The sequence below is a fragment of the Micrasema longulum genome, unplaced genomic scaffold, assembly GCF_059751315.1.
Source record: "Micrasema longulum isolate JH-2025_06_02 unplaced genomic scaffold, ASM5975131v1 h1tg000739l, whole genome shotgun sequence".
Lineage (NCBI taxonomy): Eukaryota > Metazoa > Arthropoda > Insecta > Trichoptera > Brachycentridae > Micrasema > Micrasema longulum.
The window spans coordinates 504,008-528,413 of record NW_028277933.1 but is presented as its reverse complement, the minus strand read 5'-3'; the positions used below and the strand labels follow the sequence as shown (position 1 = coordinate 528,413).

General features: G+C 35.5%; 1 protein-coding gene and 2 long non-coding RNA genes across 3 annotated transcripts; 2 read left to right on the top strand and 1 right to left on the bottom strand.

Moving 5' to 3' along the window:
* On the top strand, positions 1-23,281 carry Diap2 (Death-associated inhibitor of apoptosis 2). The gene is made up of 7 exons (XM_088230179.1): positions 1-1,010; positions 1,082-1,284; positions 9,544-9,742; positions 11,678-11,942; positions 13,195-13,288; positions 14,645-14,762; positions 22,794-23,281. Exons 1-7 carry the CDS (start codon positions 669-671, stop codon positions 22,914-22,916), a joined length of 1,344 nt encoding a protein of 447 aa, XP_088086305.1. The 5' UTR covers positions 1-668; the 3' UTR covers positions 22,917-23,281.
* LOC148279291 (uncharacterized) lies at positions 15,796-16,781 on the top strand. Its single transcript, XR_015822932.1, has 2 exons — positions 15,796-15,930; positions 16,191-16,781. It is a non-coding gene; the product is annotated as an uncharacterized LOC148279291 (long non-coding RNA).
* On the bottom strand, positions 19,293-20,312 carry LOC148279290 (uncharacterized). Its single transcript, XR_015822931.1, has 2 exons — positions 20,113-20,312; positions 19,293-19,925 (listed from the first exon to the last, which is right to left on the bottom strand). It is a non-coding gene; the product is annotated as an uncharacterized LOC148279290 (long non-coding RNA).
* Positions 23,282-24,406: the final 1,125 nt, after the last annotated feature.

Genomic DNA, 24,406 nt, shown 5'->3' with positions numbered 1-24,406 from the left:
AGAGTAATAAAAGTAGAGTAATAAAACACCCTTTATTTTATTGGTTGGTTAGAAGAAATTGCCTTTTGTTTATAAGTCCATCAATGTACAAGTTTGTCTGTCCAACAAGTTTAATATAATAGAAAATAGATAAAAGTTGACCAGGCTGGAACGCCCCAATAAATATGAAAAAATGCCTTTAAAAAAAGAAAAAGAATAATTTTAGTTTTTAATATATTTTAAAATTTATCACTACAAATAATTAAACTTGTTTTTTCATATTTTGTATCGTATGGCATCGTAAATCATAAAATTACAAGCGGATCATAACATCAAACGGTGTTTATATTAAATTTGATCGAGTTAAATGAAATGTTAATGATCCAGTAGGTATATATTATGTAGATATCGTAGTTCTGCATCCTGCATCTCTGCTGCATCTCGCAAGTATAATTCGTGATGTCATCTTTGATTACAAACGTCAAAATTTAGTAAAAAATGAAATTTTAATGAAAATTTCCTTTTGAAAATTGTTTATACATTAATTCATCAGTTTCAATTATTCAGTTTTCGATATTAGATGACGTGTGAATACAATAAAAAAAGAATTTTCGATATGTACTCGTGATTGTTGACGCCTTTAGTCCTTATAATGGTCTACATATAGAATAAAGGTGTAGGAAACAAGGATGAACGAGGAGGAGACCCGACTGCGTACTTTCAACGACTGGCCCGCTGACGCGCCCGAGGAGGCCGCGCACCTGGCGCGACGCGGCTTTTTCCGCACGGGCCGCGGGCTCGAGGTGCAGTGCTACTCGTGCGGCGTGCGCGTGCGCGACTGGGCCGGCGGGGAGCGGGCCGCGGCGCGCCACCGCCGCCTGCAACCGCGCTGTCCCTTCGTACTGGACCCGCGCGCGGCGGGCGACGTGCCCGCGGACGGGCGCGCGCCCTCCCCGCCCTCGCCGCCGCCGGACGCGGACTCCGTCTACAAGGCGGACGCCCTGCGGATCATGTCCTTCAGCAGCTGGCCGGTGAGAACCCTTCTTCCGTCGCTGGTTCCTCACGGCCCTAGCGCTGACTGTAACCGGCTCTCTCGCGACAGGTGAGCTTCATCTCGGCCGAGTCGCTGGCGCTGGCGGGGTTCTACTACGTGCGCGGCGCGGGCGCCGGGGGGGCCGCGGGCGGTGACCGCGTGCGATGCGCGTGGTGCGAGGGGGAGCTGCAGGACTGGCGGCGTGGAGACATCCCCCTGGCGGAGCACGTGCGCCACTTCCCCCACTGCTCCTACGCGAGCCAGCGCCTGAGGTGCGTACCCTCCGCTGCGTGTCCGACTGCTCGGTCACGCAGGCTAGGTTCTCGTCTCGAATAGTGATTCTGGGAATAGAATGGATTTATAAGCTATGGTAGTTTTTAATAGATGTCTGAACCGGAGTGTGTTTTAAACTGGCAAAATAATGTACAAAGTTTACTTCGTACGAACTGTGGCGACGGTTCCGGGTTTTCCGATCGTACTTGTTTCTCCCCGTTTACTAACGAGTTAATACTAGCATACCCTATCGCCTATCGCCGTCAGAATTGGGAAAATAAGATCTAGCGCAAATCTTTTGTATACAATGAATATAGAAGAATGAAGACCTCTAAAACGGAACCGGGTAAGCGTGTGGGGCGGGGCTTTTAATCTGTGTCCAACTATCATTCCGTATTCATAATATTAATGCTCTAAGCGTAAGTGTAAGCGAGTCGCTGTCTGCGCCTTGTAGTTTGTGAAAATTAATATCAGGATAACACAGCTCAAATAGTAATGATCGATTAATACTTAATAAAATTTTGTTTTATTGGCTAAATAATAACTTAAACGGCCTGTAAGGAGTCCTAAATAAAGATTATCCAATATCTATTATATATAGATATTTACTCGGTGAATACCAAATGCCGCCTATATAACGCATGCGTAACACCTATTCTCCTCTACGGATGTGAATTGTCGCACCTCACTAGGGCCCGAAACAGCAAAATACTGAGTTTTGAGAATAGGTGTCTTGGAAGAATCTCGGGTGTGCGGTGGTTTGACTTAGTGTGAAATGAAGTAATAATAGAAAAAATGTAGCAAACTCCGGTGACAACAGTCATCGAGCGAAGGCTATACTGTTGGCTCAGCCGTGTACTGCGGATGCCTCCTGAGAGCCTTAACCGCGCTTTCCTACTTTACGAGGCATTAGGTTCTCAAAATCTTGAAAAACTGCCAATTGTCTATTCATCGCGTCTTTTTCTTGAACCGTCCAAGCAACTCGTTTAAATTGCATTTTTCAATCAGCATCAATTGTATTTTTTTACCTGTTTAAAAAAAAAATTCTGCTGAATTGTCATCTTCATTGAAATTTGGTATTACGCTTTTGTTTGTTATTATTTCCGATTGTTTTTTCATGATCTTCGAGGTTATTCATCCAAATGTGAAATTTCTTCTATTCTCTCTGTGCCCTCTGCTCCCTCAAGTTCCACCAATTCTCCAACATTTCTGTCAAATTCCATGTTTTCAAAATTTTAATTTTTATTTCCTGCTAGCTTGCCCGCATCCATTGCAAGCAACAATTTACTAACTTTGGTTAGCTGAGTCACACTATCCGGCAGTCTATAATATTCCCTATGGACCCTTATATCGTGCCCCATATACGTTGCGAGGGAGTCCATCTCGTTATCTTTTAAATTTAATAATTGGACCGCAGTCGCAACATGTTTACGTAGTTTTGTAGATGTGATGCTGTGAGGATCTTTAACACCACTTTTTTCGGATATTTCACGAAGCTTATCACTCGCACGAACATAGTTACTTGAGTTGATATTTGCAAATATATAAGGATTTTCATCTAGTATTCCAACTGTTTTACGCGTTTTAATAAGTAAGTCTATTTGATATTTCAAATCATTTGGGAGTAAGATTGGCACTTTTCGCCCTCTTTTTCCTCTGACTTCTATTCTTGTCAGATTTTTCCCTATTTGTATCTCTATGTCAGTTAAACTGTTTTTAATCTCTTCGTTCATCACACTATTCTCTAGTTTTTTGTAAGTGCCCAAATCCATACGCTCAACTTCGCCGGATCGACACCTATTAAATAATAGCGTTTGTATTAATGTGACTTCACATAGTTTAACCCATGTTACATTATCAATATTCTGTTCAAGCTGAGATTGATATGTAATTGCTTTTTCCTTTAAATAATAAGTTAGTATGAATATATCCGATGTCAATGGTATAATCTCGGGCTTGTTCCATTTATTTTTGTAAGTTGTAGTCAATGCTTGGCTCGAAACTTGGTTTCTGTATTTCATTTCTATTAGAGTAACGAAATCATCCAGCTTTTCCTTGTTTGTCCTTTAATAATTAAATCTAATTTATATATACCAGTACATTGTTGAATAGATGGACGTAGCTTCAGAGGCAAAGAAGGATTTCCATATGTTCCTTCTTTTTCATCGTATTTTCCCATTACTTTTATTGCTTTTACGAAACCGTTATAAAATTTTGGATATATTGTATCCGACAAACTAGAAATTTCCTTATTTATCTTCTTCATTTCCCTCAAATATCTTGCTAATTGCCGCATTCTTTAGGCAATATAAACATGTAAATGATTGAGGTTGCCTAATCTGTTATACAATTCCGATCCAACTCTCAAAATCAGTCCATCCTTACGTAAAATGTGATACATGTCATCCTGCCTCATTTTGGACAGGACTTGGTCCTGTAAACCTTTGCAAGCATCTACTACTGGCAGAGTCATTTTTCCCGAATAATTGCCCTTTTTACATTGTGTTTTATTGTGCATAGTTTCGTATGCACATAAAAATATTTTTTGTCAAATAATTTATGACAGTAACCGCAAGGAGTAATATAAGTATTTGGTCGTCTCTTTGGGATGACTATTCCCTTTCCAGATACAATTGCTTTAGAATTGTGAAGGTAATTTCCCTTCTGTCGAATATCTTCAATCAACTCTTTCCTTCGATTTAAGCGACTTTGCCAGGAATATAGCGACTTCTTTTTGGTTACCATGTTTGGCCGAGGTGAGTGACGAGCCAATTTCGACACCAGTAAACTGCAATACATGCATGCATGCTTTTTATCATAGGTTCTTATTCTTTTACTTTTTGTTGCCAAAAATATAACATCCCCCACATTATTATTAACATTATTTTTGCCTTTGTTATCTTTGTCGCTGAGGATAACGTCCGAAGATAAACACCTCCGCATTAACTCTTGATCATTAAATGAAAATGGACTTTAAATTTCCCTGAAAAAATAAACATTTTTATTTTACACCCCATCAGTTAATTCCTTACACACTCCAAAGTTAACTATTTAAATAGCAACATAAACCTTTTTTTTAATATCTACATTTTTTGTCTTTACCAGAAGAATCAGATTTTTATCAACTAACAAAAACTGTCGGCTTGTAGTTTTTTAAAAGTATTCTGAAAATCAGGTGTGTGAGTACTACCAAAAAAACATGTAGATTAACAAAGAATTAGACCAATTGTTTACGCTATAAGAAGAACGAAAATGGAATATTCTAGTTTAAAAAAAATTGCAGGAGGGAACATAATATGATGCCATCTTGTATGAAGAAGTTAAAAATACCTTTTGAATGACACTCCAAATGACCCCCATTGCCCCCTTCCCATTAGAAAATCAAAACTGACCGGGAATACGGCTACTTACGGATGGTTTGGAAAACCAGAAGTATGTCACACAAACCTTCTGCGTGCTCGCAACTTACAACTCACAACTCGCAACTCGCCAAAGTTGTATCTCAATCTGATGAACGGCATAGCAACGTACAATGGACTAACAAAGATAAAGATAAAAAATATTCATTTTTATATATACAAATGTTAAATGAAGTTGTAAGAAACTTACAGTTCTCTACTCACGGAGCTAGTTTCATCTTCTAAATTTGTGTTTACTGAGCTAATTTTAGACGAAATGGGTTTTGTTTTTTTCTTTACTGTATTTATAATTTCTTCATCATTTTCGTCATCTTCTGTATCAGGAACGAACTCTGAACCGCTGTCTTCAAATGGTTCTTCAGAACTGTATCCTAAATTATCCACATCGTAACCGGTCTTAATCTCACTTTGATTTGGATTTACATTTTCTTTCTGAAAAATTATTTTAAAATAATAAATAAAATATTTTAAAATAATTTATTATTATTGAGAAACTAACGAATTCAACATTTTTAATTGCTTTTATTTAGAAACTACAGTAAACAAAATAAATATAAAACTTACCATAGTTTCATTGCTATTTTTATCTGTAATATTTTTTAAGAAATCACTTATGCCTCCTGGAGATAACGCTCGATTGCAAAACCAGATTTTTTTTCTCTTTATTCTATTGGATCTAGAATTATCAAACTGAAATGCAAAACATATTTTTTTAAATTAACGCACGCACAATATTTTAACGTATGAAAAAATAACCGTCACGAGCAATGTAAAACTTATAAAAAAGACACAACAAACGTCCCATCACGATTAAGGGTCAACACTAAATGACTTCTAAAATTTTACTCTATAAGAAAAATGCGGCGTTGCAATTTATTATCGAGAGTGTAAATTTTAAAGCAAAATTATAGATAAAATGGAGACGTTGTGTAAATGCATACTAATTTTTAGTAAAATACGGACGGTGTGTAAATTTGACTTATAATTCCTCGAGAGTGCGGCAGTCCGCACGAGACTTATTTTTGTCAAAAACTTTAACCCCCTCTATTTCTGTCTCCAGTGAGTGTTTAAATATTCCGTATAGAATCGTATGCAAGAAAGAGATAGGACTACGTTGCCGATGAATTTACACTCCTCTAAGTCAGTTATAAAGGTAGGACCGCACAACTTAGGTTTTAGTACAGATGCCCACAATACTTGCCCTGCGAACATGGGTGTGTGTGTATGTGTGAATAAATGAGAGAGGGGGTGTGTAAGTATAAAAAAATATGACTTGTATTTATATTGAAAAGGGTACAGGAAAGAGCTCGGTACGAAGTTTGATTATTTAAAAAAATTGTTTATACCTACTTTCGAAACCTTTTTGAAAATATATGTATATATTTTTTTTATTAAATGCACAAAATACACAATTTTACATAGACACAATTATATGTTTTTTATGTCCCGACTTGTTAGAAAATTCCGTGTTAAGTCGGGACTCTTCGATATATAAATCAAAAATATTTATTGACATATTAAAACAATATACAGGTAATCAAAAAAAATATGTAAAATAATCAAAACAATATACAAAATATACAAAATAATAATAGAAAAATAATAAAAATTTATAATACATGTCGAAAATGGAATCAAAAGTTATATAATAATACGTATGACAGTGATGACATACACATACACGATATACGTATATGGATAATAATGAAAACAGCAGCGATGTTATGCATTTATTCCCGAAGCAATCTCATACAGTGGTCTCTACCCCTCGATACAATCCAGTTATGGATCTTCATCTTAAATATAGACGTTGTTTTGGAGAACTTAATATGTTCATCCAAGACGTTGAACACTCTTGGAGCTATATATGAAAAGTGTCTCCGAGCAAACATCGTACGCGTTCTCGGTATTAAGTAGTTTAGGTTACGCGAAAACCTCGTACGGGCATTCTGTTGGGACCTCCTTCCGTAGTCGCCTGACCAGAAAACTGTCAATACATTTTTGATATAGATTTGACGAATATCAAGAACTTTTAACAATTGAAATATTGGTTCAGATGGGTAGGTCGGAGGGCACCGAAACATAACTCTAAGAATAAGTTTTTGCGTCTTGATTAGGGGGTTCATGACAACTGTCGAGCAACCTCCCCAGCCAATTATGCCATAAACAGCCACCGATTGAAAAAGCGCAAAGTAGACATTTTTAAGAGTGCTAACGTCCTGGATGTTTCTGAGTGAGCTAAAGACATGACACAGTTTTCTTAATCTAGATACCAGGGACTGAACCTGTGTCTCCCATCGCAAATTTCTGTCAATTACAATGCCTAGATATTTTATATTATCAACTGGTTTCAATAATTGGCACGAATTTCTAGAGTTTATGTGAAGCTTTAAACTGGCTTCAGGTGGTGACCCATCTCTTATACTAAATGTAAGATATTTTGTTTTATCCACATTCAGCGTTAGCAGTCTATATTAGTCAAGTAATGTTATAATTATTGTATTTTTAAAAGTTTGGTTAATTTCAAAACCTTATTCTGAAAAAAAAACGATTTATTTTAAAATTGAATTGATACACACTGAATGAATAATGTGCCACGAGTCCCACACAATACGGTAGGTAACCACAAAATGCAGTGAATAAGATTTAATGTCGACAATAAAACAAGGTAGGTATGACAATACGCATACGTTAGTTCAAAACGAACATACAAATACATATTATATGCACCTTCATAATATATAAATAAGAATAACATATAAGTTTGATAGAAATTATTTGAATGATAAAAATCAGGTGTCACAAACAGTCGGCCCACAGTACGGGGATACATAATTATGTTAAAAAATCTTCTAACTCTCTTCTCACTATAAAATGGATATTTATGTAGGGATAGAGACGAACGGAGAGGAGGAAGCGGACAAAGACAATTTATGACCTATGGGAGATTTTTACAATATTTCATCATTCATTCAATATTAATAATGTATTTTTTAAAATTTGTCCCTACTTATTAAACAATAATAACTATGTGCGATAACTTAAATGCATTATATCGCTATGAAATATAACTGCTCTCCCAATAGGTCATTTTGTTTACTTGCCAGAATGCTTGATTAAAAGAATGAGCGAGAGGTTTTATTAAATTTTATTTGAGAAATCAACAGTTCTATGAATTTGTAATTTACATTCAGAAATATTGCACGGACTCGGAACAAATAATAGGTTTTCACAAATTGTACAAAGTATAGAAATATAATTCATATACATATCCATTACATAAAAAAAGGGGGAAAAAACAGAAATATACTTGTTGTAAATAAGGCGGGTTAAGACGGGGATGCATAGATAGAAAATGGAAGGGAAGGGAACAGTTAAAAACAATGAACAAAATTACTAAACCTAACATATGTATAAAACAAACACCATATTTTACACACATCACTCCATAAGCCACACTCCTTATTCAAAACAATGGAGATACCAACACAAATAGAGTCATGTGGTCCGACCATATCGCACGATGTTAATTGTAAATAAAACAAAAAAATTTCAGAGAATTATCTTAATTTTTTTAGGATGGAAAGATCTATTTATTATTTATTTATTAGTGTATACACGGCACAAATGCCTTTTATAAACATAATTATAAATACAATTAACATAGTGTTCTATTACAAAATTATGAAATAATATAATAACAATATATCTATACATATTACACAGTTGTTTTATAAATATTCTATATAATAACTTTGTAATTTTCATACTTTACATACTTAGGTAGAAAAATAATAAAAATAAAGATGACGCGGTATATTCGAAATAGCAAAAATCATAAATCATTGATATGTTGGTATTGTTGCAATGTATTCATTAGGGCATTCAATATTGAATGCCCTAGGAATAATACCAACTGTCTCCCGATAAGAGCTCACAATTATGTGTGAAACAAAATATCGGCCAAATGCTCGCCACGGCTTCGGTGGCATACGTCTATCCGATGGTCCATATTTTCAATGACGCCGAGGCATAATAATTGAGGTTCAATGTCGTTAATGTGCCGATTTATCTCATCCTTAAGCTCTTGAATTGTTTTTGGCTTATTGACGTACACTGGTTTTTTATTGTTAAAAAGCCGATTTATTTATTTATATTTGGATAATTTACATAGCACCGTTTTTGTGAAAATCACATCAAGGGCGCTGGATCCCCTGTGGAGTGACTTTTTGGTGCGGTTTATGAGGGGTCGCCACGATCATGTGATTTGACACCATTGGACTTCTTTCTTTGGGGATATTTAAAAAAAAAAACATCAATATTGCATCAATTGCATCAATAAGCCAAAAACAATTCAAGAGCTAAAGGATGAGATAAATCGGCACATTGAACGACATTGAACCTCAATTATGCCTCAGCGTCATTGAAAATATGGACCAACAGATAGAGGTGTGCCACCAAAGACGTGGTGAGCATTTGGCCGATATTTTGTTTCACACATAATTGTATCATAATAAAAAAAAATTAAGATAATTCTCTGAAAACTTTTTGTTTTACTTACAATTAACATTGTGCGTTATATGGTTGGATATTCAAGTTACATTTTGTTGTCGTGTTTAGAAATTGTATTATATATTGTGTTGTGTACGTAATCGGTGCTGTGATAGGTTTATGTTTTTTGTAATATATCATTGTATTATACCAACAAAGGTAAAAAATAAATATTGATAAATAAAAAATATACATACGTATTGTAGTACCTATCAAGCTCCGTAATTAATTTTAAGTGTTAATCTTATTTTAATTACTTTCTCTTTATTGTTTTAACACGGTTTTTAGTTTATCTAACTCAGAGACTACTCGTAACAGTAGTCTGAGTGTGGGAAGCGAGCCGGGGATAGTGGAGGCGGGTGCGGGAGAACTACAGGCCCTGGAGGCTCGCGTGAGCTCCTTCCCGGGGGACTGGGGGGCCCGCTGCCCGCTGCAGCCCTCCGCGCTCGCCGCTGCCGGCTTCTCCTATGTCGGCCTCAACGACCAGGTAAGACAGATGCATTCTCCTGTATTTATATAATGCTTTCGTAGAAACCGAAATCTTAATATACATGGAAGTCTAGGCAGTTACAGGGCTCATGACTTGTCATTGGCTTGTTTAAATGGCTACTTGACGCATTCTAACATTCACCATTCTGCCTTTGTTTAAACATCCACTGTCTGTATCATTACCTGAAAAATGAATGTCGCCACAAGAATGTTGTGGTTTTTTGGTCAGATAACTGTGCCCGCCAAAATAAAAATAAATACGTTGTTGCTTTGTATTTGTACATATTAGCAACAGAAAGTATTAACTCCACAACACAACAATATTTGATCACGGGTCACACCCAAAATGAAGGAGATGCAATGCACTCACTCATCGAAAAATAAAAAATGTCCAAAAATGCGCCAGTTTTTATACCAGCTCAATGGGTACCCATTATAGCCACGGCCAAAAAAAATAGAAACCCCTTTAAAGTTAAAAAAATGGCAACAAATGACGTGTTTGATCTAAAACAAAAACAGCTCTCTGTTACTACTGTGTACTACAACTGATGGAAACAAAGTGAAATGGCAAGCAATCAAAATTATGCATTTCAAAATAGAATCTAAACAAAGTTTTTTTTATCAAAACCTATTTTGATGATCCTTCCTATAAATAAATTAATATTGACATCGCATGAGGGGCCAACAGGTTAATTTATATTCTAAAAATTTTCAGAATACTTACAATAAGCTACCAGGAATAACTGAACAAAAAAATAAAGATCTTTTAAGCCTATGCAAGAAAAAATTGATTTATTGATTGATTTGGCGTTTATTTTGTAGAACTCCATATTTAAACTTACAATATTAGAAATCAAACACTGATTTGAGTCCACTAAACACTTTATTTTATTTTTACAAATATAAAAACAAAAACTTTGTGACAATTGTTTCGCCTTGTTAGGGCATTTTCAAACGAATGACATGCCCTAACAAGGCGAAACAATTGTCACGAAGTTTTTGTTTTTATATTTGTAAAAATAAAATAAAGTGTTCAGTAGACTCAAATCAGTGTTTGATTTCTAATATTATAAGTTTGAAAATTTCATTCCTAATAATAATGATAAATTTATTGCAACAGACAGGGAAAACATTCAACATACTTAAAACATTATTTCAGTTTTATGTACATATTATTACTTGTAACTATATTATTATTATTACCATACCTTTATGTCAATATTATTCTGTCCCTAAATGAGTTTGTTGTAACTATATATTAATAATATTTTATTTATTCTTTCTTATGTTATACAAAAATATAACTAAATAACGGTCCATTATTTATTACAGGAGCAAAACTTCATTAGCATTTTCTTGTATACCCACGAACAGGCCATGCCTTTGTGGGATTTTTTGTTTACTATTTTTCTATAAATATGTATTTCATTGATATGTAATTATGCTTTATTTTTATAATACTCTGTTTTATTATTGTGTTTATTGTAAAAAAATAAATAAAATTTTAAAAAATAGAAAAAAACTCCTGGGATAACAAAAATAAATAAATTGTATGATTTAATAAATAAAGTTATTATAAACCTGTCATTTTCTGGCAAATTGTTTTTTGCATGGCGTACTTTACATTTATTTGGGAAAATTCTGAAATTTGAATGTCGAGTTACAATGAAAGCGCTCACCCCTGTTTTCAAAGACTGGTATAATATTTCTTTACAATCATACCTCGAAAATAACAAAACGAACTTTAAAAGCTTTCATTGTACCCCTCAGTGCGGTGTTGTCACCGTGCACGCGCGGTCAGTACATTTGCCTTATTCTAGCTTCCCCGCATGACAGTGAAGGGACACGGGGCCGCGGCTATAGTGCTCCGATCCCGCCTCGAAAGGAGGAAGATCGTAGTTATGCAAACGGAATAAACCGGCTGCGGTTGCAGGTGCGCTGCTTCCAGTGCGGGATCGAGCTGTGCCGCTGGCAGGCCGAGGACGACGCTTGGGTGGAGCACGCCAAGTGGTCTGCGGACTGCGGCTTCCTTCAGCGGGCGCGGGGGAAGTCGTTCGCCGAGCAGCACCGCCGCGCCGCGCCCAGCGAGGCCGCCGTGGAGCGCTGCATGGAGGGCGCGCTAGCCACCGCCGCCCTCGCCTGCGGGCTGCTGCCTGACGCCGTCCGCGCCGCTATTCGCAAGCGCTTACAGGATACTGGTAATAAGGAAAACCTTCTCCCTCACTACCCATGACTCGATCCTCAAAATTTATAAAACCTATGTCCGTCCACTCCCGGAGAATGCCTACCGACCCTGGGGTGGTATTCTGAACGCAAAAGCGCTCGTAGAAAAACGCATTTTTTACGTATTTACATACTAAATACACGCTAAAAGAGCGATCTTTCCGCGCCCAACTAGATTTAGAATACCAGCCTTTATCTCTATTTTAAATAAGACGGAGTTGTTAGAGAAAGTGCAGATAAGGGAAACTTAAATGGTTTCCTGATTTATGAGTTTCTCTGAAGAATAAAACATGGATATTACGACCGCTTAAAGGAGCTCTGTTTTAGTTGACTGGAAGAGCAGAGGCAGTGTGGTAACTTTATAGAAACATTTCAAATCTTACCAGAGCAATCGTTGCAAAAAAATTGTAAAATCAAAATTATTATTTAAGAAAAGGCCATCCCCGTATGTATCTTATACTAATCTTTATCGAGGGATCTGCACATTTCTAACACATACCGAGGTCCTTAATTTTATTTACATATTCTGGCATGGCGGCGGTCCCGAGAAGGACCGCTTTCCACAGTCAACGTCCGTAACAATTACAATGGATTTGAAATGGTGCGGTCATATCATTACAATAGCTAAGAGAACAAACGCGCTTATGGTCCCGATTAGATAAACCTTCATCGTGGCTACTCCTGTGGTGCTGTTCTGAATCTTCACTACCCGCTAGAGAGTGGTTAATTTGGGGATTTTTAATTTTTTAATGCAACGACACTTTACTTCATAAAATGGCCACACTGATGATTAAACATCAAATGATGTATAAAACTGTTTAAAAAACGTAAAAAAACAAATACGATTTGGTCAATTCAACCTAATTAAGTGTTTTGGGTAATGCTTAAGGTCGCAATAATGGTCTAAATGAGAATTTTCATATTTAGTTTCACACATTCGTATTTTTTTGACGTTTAGTAATCAGTGTGGGCATAAATGAAGAAAAGTTTTGGTGCATGCAAAAAACAAAAATTCCCAAATTAACCACTCTAGGAGATAGAGAAGATTCAGAATACGTTACGGTCATGCCAATTATGGTCCTCCGTACATAGTAATGTCAGATGTGTTTCAAATGTACCTGTTTAGTGTTAGTTAGTTAGTTATGTTATACGTAGTTCAGCCATCCCTCTTCAGTTTTATTATTATAATGTTAAACAAAATGATAATGAATCGTGGTGATATTTCAGGTAACACTTTCCAGAGCACGGAAGCGCTGATTGATGCGGCTCTCAACGAACAACCCGCCGATGGCAGCCCTACTGCAGTGGTCCCCGCTCCGCAGTGAGTAAACTGCTATTATTTCGAACAGACCAAATGGTGTGATATAGCAAAATATTTCTACTTCCTATATGGGCGGTTCCTGTTCTAAGTAACCAAAATGTTGCGGTAAATAAAAAATATAAATAAATAACTATGTGTGCTGGTTAGTCACCCGCGTCTGCCGCAGTCGGGCTTCCCGGCGTAAACGAGAAGCCACCTTCCCAGACAGAGTCAAAGACAAAGTCGGAAGGTAGGGGCGCGACTGCGCCGACCGCAAGTCAATCTCAATAGCCCTGAAAAGGACTTTCCACCCGGCCCGAGTGGCGTAGAGAAGCGAAGGCAGTCAGCTGGCGGGGCGGAGCGAAGTGCAAAAGGCGAACAGGAAGGAGAACTGAATAAAACACGTGTTAACTGTTCCGAGTTAGGAACTCAACTGTCTAATAAGACAATAGTGGCAAAATACACGCCTTATAGAGCGGTGCGCGTCAAGCTCCGCAAGCCAGTCGTCCTACCGTCCTACGTCGGAGTGGTGGGGGTAGCTTACTGCCGGCCACGTAAATACAGGCGCATAATGCCCGTATAGGCTATTTCTCCGGTAGCCGCGACGCGCGCAACATGACAAACATAATACAGTGGCCCTTTTTAGGGTTTTATACATACACATATTCATATTATTTTCAAGTAGAAATGAGTTTTCTCAGTCTATATTTGCCCCGGTATTACTGAGGCCAGGCTCGAAAGCGAATAATTTATCTTTATTGGGAGCCTAGCACTCAGTCGTACAAATGTTTGTTTTCTACTAACCCCGCCCGTTCTATTCACCCCTTACGGTATTTATGATATTTAGAAGTAGTTTATTTATTAGTAACGGTACATATCTACAATTATTATAATAGTAATATGTAGTGAATCTGTTATAGAAATGTTATTAATTAAGATTGACTCAATCAGTCCGCTAACTATGAAACTCGCGTCGCGGGTTCGATTGCCGCCAGTCACAAGAAAGAAAGATAGTTTGTTTTTCCATTTGGACTCTGGGTGTTTTGATGTATTTTTCATAACCATCCCCGTATCCTCTCTTTCCTACCCGCTGATGAGCCTCGAAAATTGAGGTTTAGCGGGTTATTCCTTTTATAAAAAACATTAAAAAACTGCGCTTAGGTTGTTGTTGTTCGTAAACGAAATGAATAAATAATTGTCATTATTGCTGCATCTACAACAATGAAGTACGGCATTATTCCCTTCACTCATCTGTCAATATTTACAGAACTTTATGAGCCTGCAAATCTCAAAAGTACCGTCATACGTAGATTACCGTATATCAAATTATTGATTTTACTGATTTCCACTTGATTCAACTCAGAAATTTTTTTGTAGGCCCAGTAATGATAATGCGAGAGAAGACGGAGGGGCAGAGGAGGCCCCTGTGTCCCTGGAGGAGGAGAACCGGAGACTGAAGGAGGCGCGCCTCTGCAAGGTGTGCATGGACGCCGAGGTACGACGCACTTTACGCACTTTGTCCCGCGAAGCTTGTATAGCATCGATCCCCATCTATAACAATGCAATAAAACACATCTTCTAACACGGATGGAGCGTTTCCTTAGAGAGTTAGCCGTGATGTAATTACGTTAATTATTCAGCCGGCATTGCGAGAAACCATTGTGAATAATATAGATTCTCGCCCCACGCACAGGGAGGGTACTGGGTTAAATTTCCAGTGAGATCGCAATGGGCTCCATGCATATGTTAGAAAAGATGAAAGTAATTGATGATCCTGGAAGAAAATTAAAAACTATTTATTTATTTTCAAGTCTAATTTTATTTTTTAGCCGTTTTTAATTAAAATTTTCGTTTTAAATATTGATTTCTGGCGAATGGATTTCGAACGCATCGTGATTGGTTGTCGTGTTTGTGACGTCATTTATCTTGTTCGACAACGCTGTCATTCATTTCCGCTGGTGTTTTTGGTGGCGACGGTTTGTTTAACGCTTTATTCGCAATTTTAACGAAATGACGGAAGATAATTTTATTAAAGGACAATCGGATAACATTCCTCATGTAAATGAATCCATGTTAATGTTGTTTTTTTCCGAAAATACAAACTTTTGCAGCGCCGAAATGAGGGGAGTGAAAGTTGACAGGTGAGTTTCAAAAATGTTTAACTATAATATATTACTTAAAACTGTCACCTTTCTTTGATATTGAGTTTTTAATATGTTAAAGACGTATTTTATATTCAGCAGTGATACAACTTATCGCCAGAAATGGTGTAAATATACTTGGATACTATTTTTTCCATACATAACCTCCTTTGTTCTGTCATGAGTATTTTAATGGACTTAATTAGTTCTTAATAAACACTTTAGAATTAAAATACTGACTGTTTTATGTCTGATTAATTATTGTCTTAAAAACTGTAACCAAGCACAGAAGGGACAAAATTGTAAATACACTATTTATTTGCAGGTCTTCGAGAGCTGAATATGCGGACAACGCTATTGGATATGTCCAGATCAAAAGAAATAAAAATGTGTGCACTGTAAAATGCCGGGTTACACCAGAGCATAAAATTCGGAAGAAGGCATACTCAGTTATCAGCGTCATTGATGAGACAAATAATAAAATAATATCGTGCCAATGTGAAGACTGTGCGGCTTCTCAAGGTAAGCATGGTAGTAGACGCATTATTGTCGATGAATAGTTGACATCGGAAGCGTCTTATTTATTTAAAAAAAAGAAAAAAACGTACTGCATTGCATGTTCTTTTTGTATAAATTTGCAGAAGGAAGAAAAATTTTATTGTTAAATTAATCGCGTCGCACATATTTTTTTAATCTGTCAAATTATTAGTGTGTATTGAGCAAGTGCTAGATAGGACGATGTCATGTTTATAAATAACTGTAAAATAACATTTATATTACAGGAGGATGCAAACACTCAGTAGCATTTATATATTGGCTATATCGACGCAGCATTGAGCCCAGCCCTACTTCAGTAGCCTGTTATTGGAAGCGTCCGATAATGGCAGGTATCGGCACCACGATTCCTTTCGTTATGGCCAAGGAATTTGGAAACCACGAGGATTTGCCATCAGGAGATGGCTCGTTTTTGGCAGCTGTAGTCGATGCCAGCAACCAGTTGGGTGATGGTACTTCAAGACGAATGCGTCTTTTTACCCAACATACTGATGTAGATAGGTTATCTTTGCATGTTTTAATGTGTCAATTTCAAAAAGAACAAAGTAATTTTCTCCCAAAAGATTTTTTAAAATATTGTCAGGGTCAAATGAAGATGCCTATCTGCAGAGCTGCTGAACGCTTAACTGTTGAGCAAAACGATATACCTTTGTGGCATAGACTGCGTTTTGCTCGAATCACTGCTTCCAACGCTTATGCTGTGTCAAGGTGCCAGACAAGTGATGGTTCTCTCTGTGAGAAATTGTTGGGAGCCAAGTTGAAAGCAACTGCGGCGTTATTACGCGGCAGGTCCTTAGAGTCCTTAGTTTTAAAAGAAATGCAAAGAAAACTAAATGTAAAGTTTAGAAAGTGTGGCATTTTTTTGTCTCCTGAATACCCCATATTTGGAGCATCTCCAGATGCGCTGTACGAAGAGTATATTGTTGAGGTGAAATGCCCTGTATCTGATGCCACTTTTCAAACATATTTTACAGACGGAAATCCCTCTGAAAAGTATATGGCTCAGGTCCAGCTAGAAATGTTTTTTTCTAACAAAATAAAAGCTCTGTACTGTGTAGCACATCCTGATTTCGAGGAATCTAAGAATGTTACACATTTGTTTATAAATATAAATAAGGAGTATTGCTTAGATTTAATTGAAAAGTGTACAGTGTTTTGGAATTTAGCAATTTATAATAAACTCAAATAAATTCATGTTTTTTTATTACTTACTTATTCTGTTTTATACTTTATAAATACATATTGTTGATTTTGATAGTTGCATTACCTTCGTAGCCTTGTTAACGAACCTAATTTACCTCTTTAGTCTTAGATTCACCATTTCCTCTATTCTTGAAAGGGTTTTTTTTATTTATTTGTTTTATTCTGTATAGTACTTTGTTTTTTTTTTCTACTTGGATTTTTAAAAAATATAATTGTTGATATATTTAGTATAATAATTGCACGTTGATATTTTAGTTACAATTATGTGTTGATATGTTTAGTGATAGATTTTGTTTTGATATATTTAGTTATAAGTTTAAACTTGCTTTGTTTCTTGGTTGTAAATATTTTTTATCCAAAAAAATGTTATATATTATTCAAGTCCCAAATTGAGTTGTTTGTAACTCCTGGGAATATAATACATTACTGTATTATAATTATGAATAAATAAAAAATATATATATTGTACACACAAATGGCCATATTGTTTTTATTTACAGCACTTGCACGTTGTAATACGTCAAGTGCACACGAACACACATTTCCTTCTATAAATACTCCATTCCATGCTTCTTTAACTCTGTTGAGATATAAAAAACATTTGTTTGTTTTGTTAAGCATTTATTTACAAGTTGAGGGTAATATTAGGTTAACAAAACTTTTAATGTTCAAATAATCTTTACATTTATATTGTAAAATAGTGATGGCCAAAAAAAATAAAGAAATAGAAACCGGTTTAGCATAGTCATTGATGATTTTTAAAAAGATTACTGAGAATGCAGAAGGAATCAAGTGCTGGAGATACCGTTTTGTAAATCAACACTAGGACAGAGTCGTGCAAATGTCCTTGCCCTTAAACTGTATAAATCATACTTTTTAGACACAAGAGAAAATGGTAATTTAAGCCTCTCTTCTACTAATGATTCCTTTATAAATTAGGTCAAAAATATAAATGTCAATGTTTTCTTTTCCCGATAAACTTTTAATTTTCTCTTGTATTTTTTCCTAATTTAATTATCAACTTTCATTTAATATTTTTTTGTTCTATTTCTTGTTTTCAGATTCTCTACTCTTACTCAAATTAAAAATTAAAAAAAACAACTTGAATGTAACATAAAATTATTACTCATGTTTTATTTTCTTTTAAATATATTTACATATTATGCATCTACACTTATTGTGCCTCTACACTTATTGTGCCTATGTGGGATTTTTTAGTTTTCATGTAAAGCTGTAAAGTTACAAATATATTATGTAATAAAAAATGTACTAAATGTAAACGAAAAAATTGTAAATAAAAAAATGCTTAAGTCAGTATTAAGTAATTATTGTTATTTTCATAGTTATTAAATTTTAACCAGTGGCTCCTGAAGGTTTATTAACCCACAAGCAATATTAATAATATAATCTAAGAGGCCAACATAATTAATATCGATGCATGCGTGCATTGCCAACATTTTAAATTCCCTTATCCGACTGATTGCACGTTCAACGTTGATTCGTAACGCAGCCACCCTTTTAGCCTCCTTGACCTTGTCACAAGATAGAGGAATGTCCGCGCTCACACTTGGTGGACGAATTAACTTGCATTGTTTTAACTCGAGTAAATGAGCAATGTTTTTAAAACCTCGGTCTGCCATCACATCCATACCAGGTTTCAAATTATCTAAAAATCTGCAAACCTCGAAAATCTTTGTGTCACTGGTTCGTCCACCATATCCTTTTGAAATAAAATTGATGTGTCCGCACGGTGTACAAGAGACAAGGTATTTGATGGTATTGCATTTTTTGTAATCTGACCATGTCGTGGCTTGTCTAATGGGGTTTGAAGGCTTATCGATTTGTATTTCCAAACAATCAATGATAGCTTGGACTTTACTGTATCTTGCAATAAAGGGCAAAGGCAAATGAAGCCGAACGGTATATTGGTCTGGCCAAAATATTAGCTCCTGCAGACAGATCGCTACTAGCTTTACCGTCTTCCTGAAGATCCTGCTTACAGTTGGTTCTGACAATCCAAATTGCATTCCAAGAATTGCATTTGATTCATCCAATCTGATTTTTTAAAATGTTATTAAAATATTCAGGCGCGAGTCACATACTTTTTTGCACAGAAGTGTTAAAATATATGCCATATCATCTGGTATGCCAAGACAAAGTCGATAATTTCTTTCAATACCCATTACAGTAGCCTGTCGTAAAATAACATTATATTTTTGAATTTCAAAAGCATCAGCATTATCGTCAGAAGTATCGTCATGAGGTACAAAGTCCTGGTCATCGGAAGTACTTTTCCATTCTAGTATTTCATCATCATTATCTGGCATAACTGAATCATAGCTTATGGTAAGATCTTTAGGTGTAGGAAAAATAATAGGAGATGTAGCTCTTGTCACCGTTAGAAACGTGGCGTCAGTTGATGTTCCCTTGCTGCGAACAATGACTTTATTTGACCTTAAACTTGCTTGAGTCATTTTACTAGCTTTTTCAACTGTGGGGGATGAAGAAGCGAATTCGAGTTCAACTGCCTCCGTTGCAACATTTATAGATGAAGATGTACAGGGTTGTTCTTCCTCCGGAACTTCAGACGTCATTGTTCTTTCAAGAGTTCCTAAATGGCTTCTTCTGTGTCCCGTTTGTCGTAAAAATTTGATGTTTTTCTTTTGACACTCGAAAATGTGTGGAACAACATTTTTTTTTAAGGACACCCTTCCTCCCATAAGCTTGAATCTGGTAAAATTATCAGCATCTTCTTCAAGCTGTGAAAATAACATTTAACATAATTAGAATACTTACATCACGAAATGGCTAACCATCAAAATAAGTTTATGCTTTTATTACAATATATTGTATTTATTTGACAAATAATATTTAATATGTACATATAATGTATTATCAATCAATAAATAGAAGTATAGAATGTGTAAAATATAAATTTGAACTTACGTTGAAATGATCCTCGCAACAGTAAATTCCGGATTTACAGCTGATTTTGTCAAACTGTCTCTTCATCGCCACAAACCATTTTTTTCTCAGTTTAGCATCTCGTGGAATAGTGACAAACTTCTTTCCCGGTGTTGTATGTGTCGTATTAACACATCTAGGAACTGAACAGTATTTGTACCCAGCCATCGTTCGATAATTGCAACACAATAAGCTTTAATGTTAATATCACGGCAATTAAAATAAAAACAACTCGACTAAACTCAACAACTCGCAAGCAATTAGTTCTGTTTTGACAGATACAGATTCGTACACGCGATAAATGACGTCACACAACAAAAATCGGCAAAAGTTGCCGTTTTAGCGCGAAATCAAATTTTTTAAATTTAAAACCGTAGTACTTTGCTTAAAAGTAAAAAAAAAAAAAAAAAAAGCGCACTCGTGTTTCTCTTTTTTTCCCCTCTTTTTTTTGAGATAAAAAAAAAAAATTCTGCATGGAGCCCATACTTATAATGGGATTTTTCTGAAGCCTGAACTTTCGCAACTGTTATTGGACTTCTTGGCAAGTTATGATGCCATATGTGCCAAACACAAGTTGGTACATGATTACAACACCAGGTTTACTAGCATGGCTGTACTGGAGCTAGCTGTTCCTAGATATTGCAATAAATATGGCAAAAGGACACTGCAATACAGTATACCTAAAATATTTAACATGCTACCAAACAATATTAAAATACTTAGTTAAATACAGGAGTGAGACGTATGCTCAAATTATGGTTAATCAAAAAAAGTTTTTTTATTAGTGATAGTTTTTAATTTTTGATAATGTAATAAAATATGGTATAATATGTAATGTTTTTCAAGTAAAATTATTAATAATGTAGGTTAAGTATGAATAATCGAAGCAATTTATAAGAACCTGCTGACAAGTTGTATGTATACAACTCAGCAGGATTTTAATTTTAAGACTATTATGTAAATATTTTTGAAAAAAAATATATAAATATCGTCGGGCCAATGCCAAAGTCGCAAATCTGCATTTTTCCGAATTTTTATTTAAATTTACCATGAAAACAGCAAATTAGAAATTGTGCAACAGGACTGAGATCTGACCATCTACCATTTCACTAATCTGACTAAATACCCATCTATGCAATGCCAAATTAGCTAATATTGCTTTCGAGACTTCAGCACTGAATACATTTTTACTTGTTTGCCTAATTTACTACGCTAAAATGGTAAATTTGCAATTCCAGTGCCTCTGACTGAATGTTATCCATAATACTTTGTTTTTTTTAAAGTTCTTTATCCTTTCCTTTTTTAGTAAAAAAAATCATATTAAAATTATTTTTAAAACTTTTAAAATTTTTGTATTAAAATATGAAAACTCCACAAAAAATACAAATAATTAATTTCCAACAAATCTTGCAATGCCAAAATCAACAATGTGATAAAAATAAAGCCAAATTTACATAACTGTAATTAGAATTTTCAATAAGTCATCTTAATTAATAGATTTTTAAAATATTTTTTCATATGAAGTAACAATATAAATAGATTTATGACACCAGTTCTAAACTTCTGTAGTGAATCTGTTTATCATGTAAAATAATAAATGTGTAGAATTCGGACTTAAACCAAAAATTTACTACAAGGTTGCGTGTATTAAATAAAAAGATTCCAACTTACATGTTTATCTCGAGTTTTATTTCCACTATAACATTTAACTTTGTAAGTGAAAATTCTGAATGGAAGTTCATTGTAATTTATTATATAAATAAAAGACGAGTAATACTTTAATCCACAAATTTGGAATATCCAGTGACCGTTTTCATCGCATTCGAGACTGGTATCTTTAAGGAGCTAGCTCAATGTATTTATAAATCTTTACCTCTGTTTTGTATAAATACATTGAACTCCTTAATAAAGATACCAGTCTCGAAGATGTTGCGAAAGTGATGAAACCGGTCACTGGATATTCCAAATTTGTGGATTAAAGTATCACTCGTCTTTTATTTATATAATAAATTAATAGACTATAACTAAATAAAGTACAACAAAATGAATACCGAACAATACTGATTGGACCGAACCGTGATAATTGAAATTAATTTACGTTAAACATTATAAGTAATGGACAACGTTGCTTCAACCGGAACGAATGCTGGGCAGAGAGTCTGTATTTAGTTCTACAGTTGTCGGTGACGTGTTGTGTTTCTGTGTCGGCAGGCCTGGCACCTGGAGTTGGAAATGTCCGGTGTTGCATGTGTCCATAATTAAACCTCGATAACTCAAAATGATGTTTTTCCACATTCACGACTTTGGCATTGACCCGATGATATCATCATCATACCCCTTGTCTGAATCAGGTGGTGCATAGGGCACTGCATTGCGGGAACATAAAACATTGCGGTGTACAACCGCCTTTCAGTCAATATTTCATGTCGCTACGCCACGAGGCGGACTTCTCTCCGCTTGATTATCTTATTCAGGATATTTACCTGAGAGCAACTATCGAGTGGAAAGCACCCTTCCAGAATTCTGGTTCTATTTCACACACAAAACTGTAATTAATGTAACTTAACCCGCCCAGACTCAGGAATTGCGGTGTGCAAATCTTTTGTTTTTTTCTTTACACAATACACGAATAGTGTCTGGAATTTGCCTCTGGCGTGTTGCAGGTGAGCGTGGTGTTCCTGCCGTGCGGCCACCTGCTGAGCTGCGTACGGTGCGCGCCGTGCCTGCCCGCGTGTCCGCTCTGCCGATCTCAGGTTAAGGGCATAGTTCGCACATACCTGTCTTGACTGCAGCGTATACGGACTTCTCTTTCTCCCTGTGATGTCTCTAATGTATCGTAATTGCCGAATTTTTTATGTCTCGAGATTGAATCTACAAACAAATAAAATATTCGGTTCGAATACTGAACTTCCACTTTAAATAATATTGCTTTATGTGATTGACATTTTTATTGGAAATTATCACTATTTTTATATATGTATACGTGTATTTTTTTTCAATGTGTACATAATACGTTTAGTACTGTTTAACTTTAGATTAAATTATGTTTTGTGTGAAATATCATTAAATGTAAATTGTTAAAATTTTATATGAAACGTTTTATTCTCAATGAAAACATTGTAAATTGTCAAATATAATTCTGTACTATCGATTTGATTGTATTTTTATTATTTGTTACAACTGATTTTATACTTGATCCCAAATATTTCCCTTTTCTATTGACAAAATTGTAGATTAAAATTGTAGATTTAAATCTTATTATTTTTTAAATATGTTTGATTAGTGTTACGCGTTCAGTGTACTGTATTCGCAGTTGACACAGCCGCCAATGGTAACATTCTAAAACAAAAAATAATAGGTGTGGTTAAAAAAGTTAAAAAATAATGTATAGAGGGCATACAATTCTTCCTTCATCCTACCCCCTCAATTTCTGTATATATTATTGAGGTGTGTATCTCTTAAGAGGAAATGCGGTCTGTCTTTTCTTTATACAAATGTATTCCTGTATTTTCTCCCCGGATTATGATGACGCTGGGGCAGTGATTTCTTTACACATTATAAGATATTTATTTGCCGTCTTCGGGCGTCGGGTGTACAAATATGACAAATAATTTTGAAAAAAGCAAAACGTACTGGCACAGAAAATTTGATTACAATACACTTTCCAAAAAGAAAATTGGTTCTGTTTTGAGGTGCGGAAAACGGGACAACGAAATCTCGATTTTTAGCTAGGCATCAGTCCGACTGCAGTCTGCGAGAGAGTGACGGAAGAACTTTGCTCGAATGCCCATTTGTCATATTTCTCTGTCACCGCCTTTCCTCGTAAGGCCCTATAGTAATTTATGTACCCACGCAGTCCCTTATCCCGCCTTATATTTTTCAAAAAAAAAAATAAAATCAAACTGGCGTGCGTCCAGCTCGAAGTATTTCCCTGAACTGACAAATAAATTCATGTGCCGATAGAATGATTTCAGTTTGCTGATTATTTTATCTGGGATAATGAAAGGATTTTTTAATAAAATTTCTAACAGGCGCACAGAGCATGACAGGAAAGGCATGTTTGCATGTTTTTTTACATAAGTTCCTGCATTTATTTCTCACGGTATTTTAAAAATTTCAATTTGAGATTTCAATCACTGTATATTTAACTTACTCTCCTCCATATAGAATTAAAAGTTCAATCATCGGTAAAATTGCTTCTGTTGTAATGATGCAAAATGTTTCTAATAAAAATTATACATTCAATTTATTTTTTACTTCAACTACTATATGTACC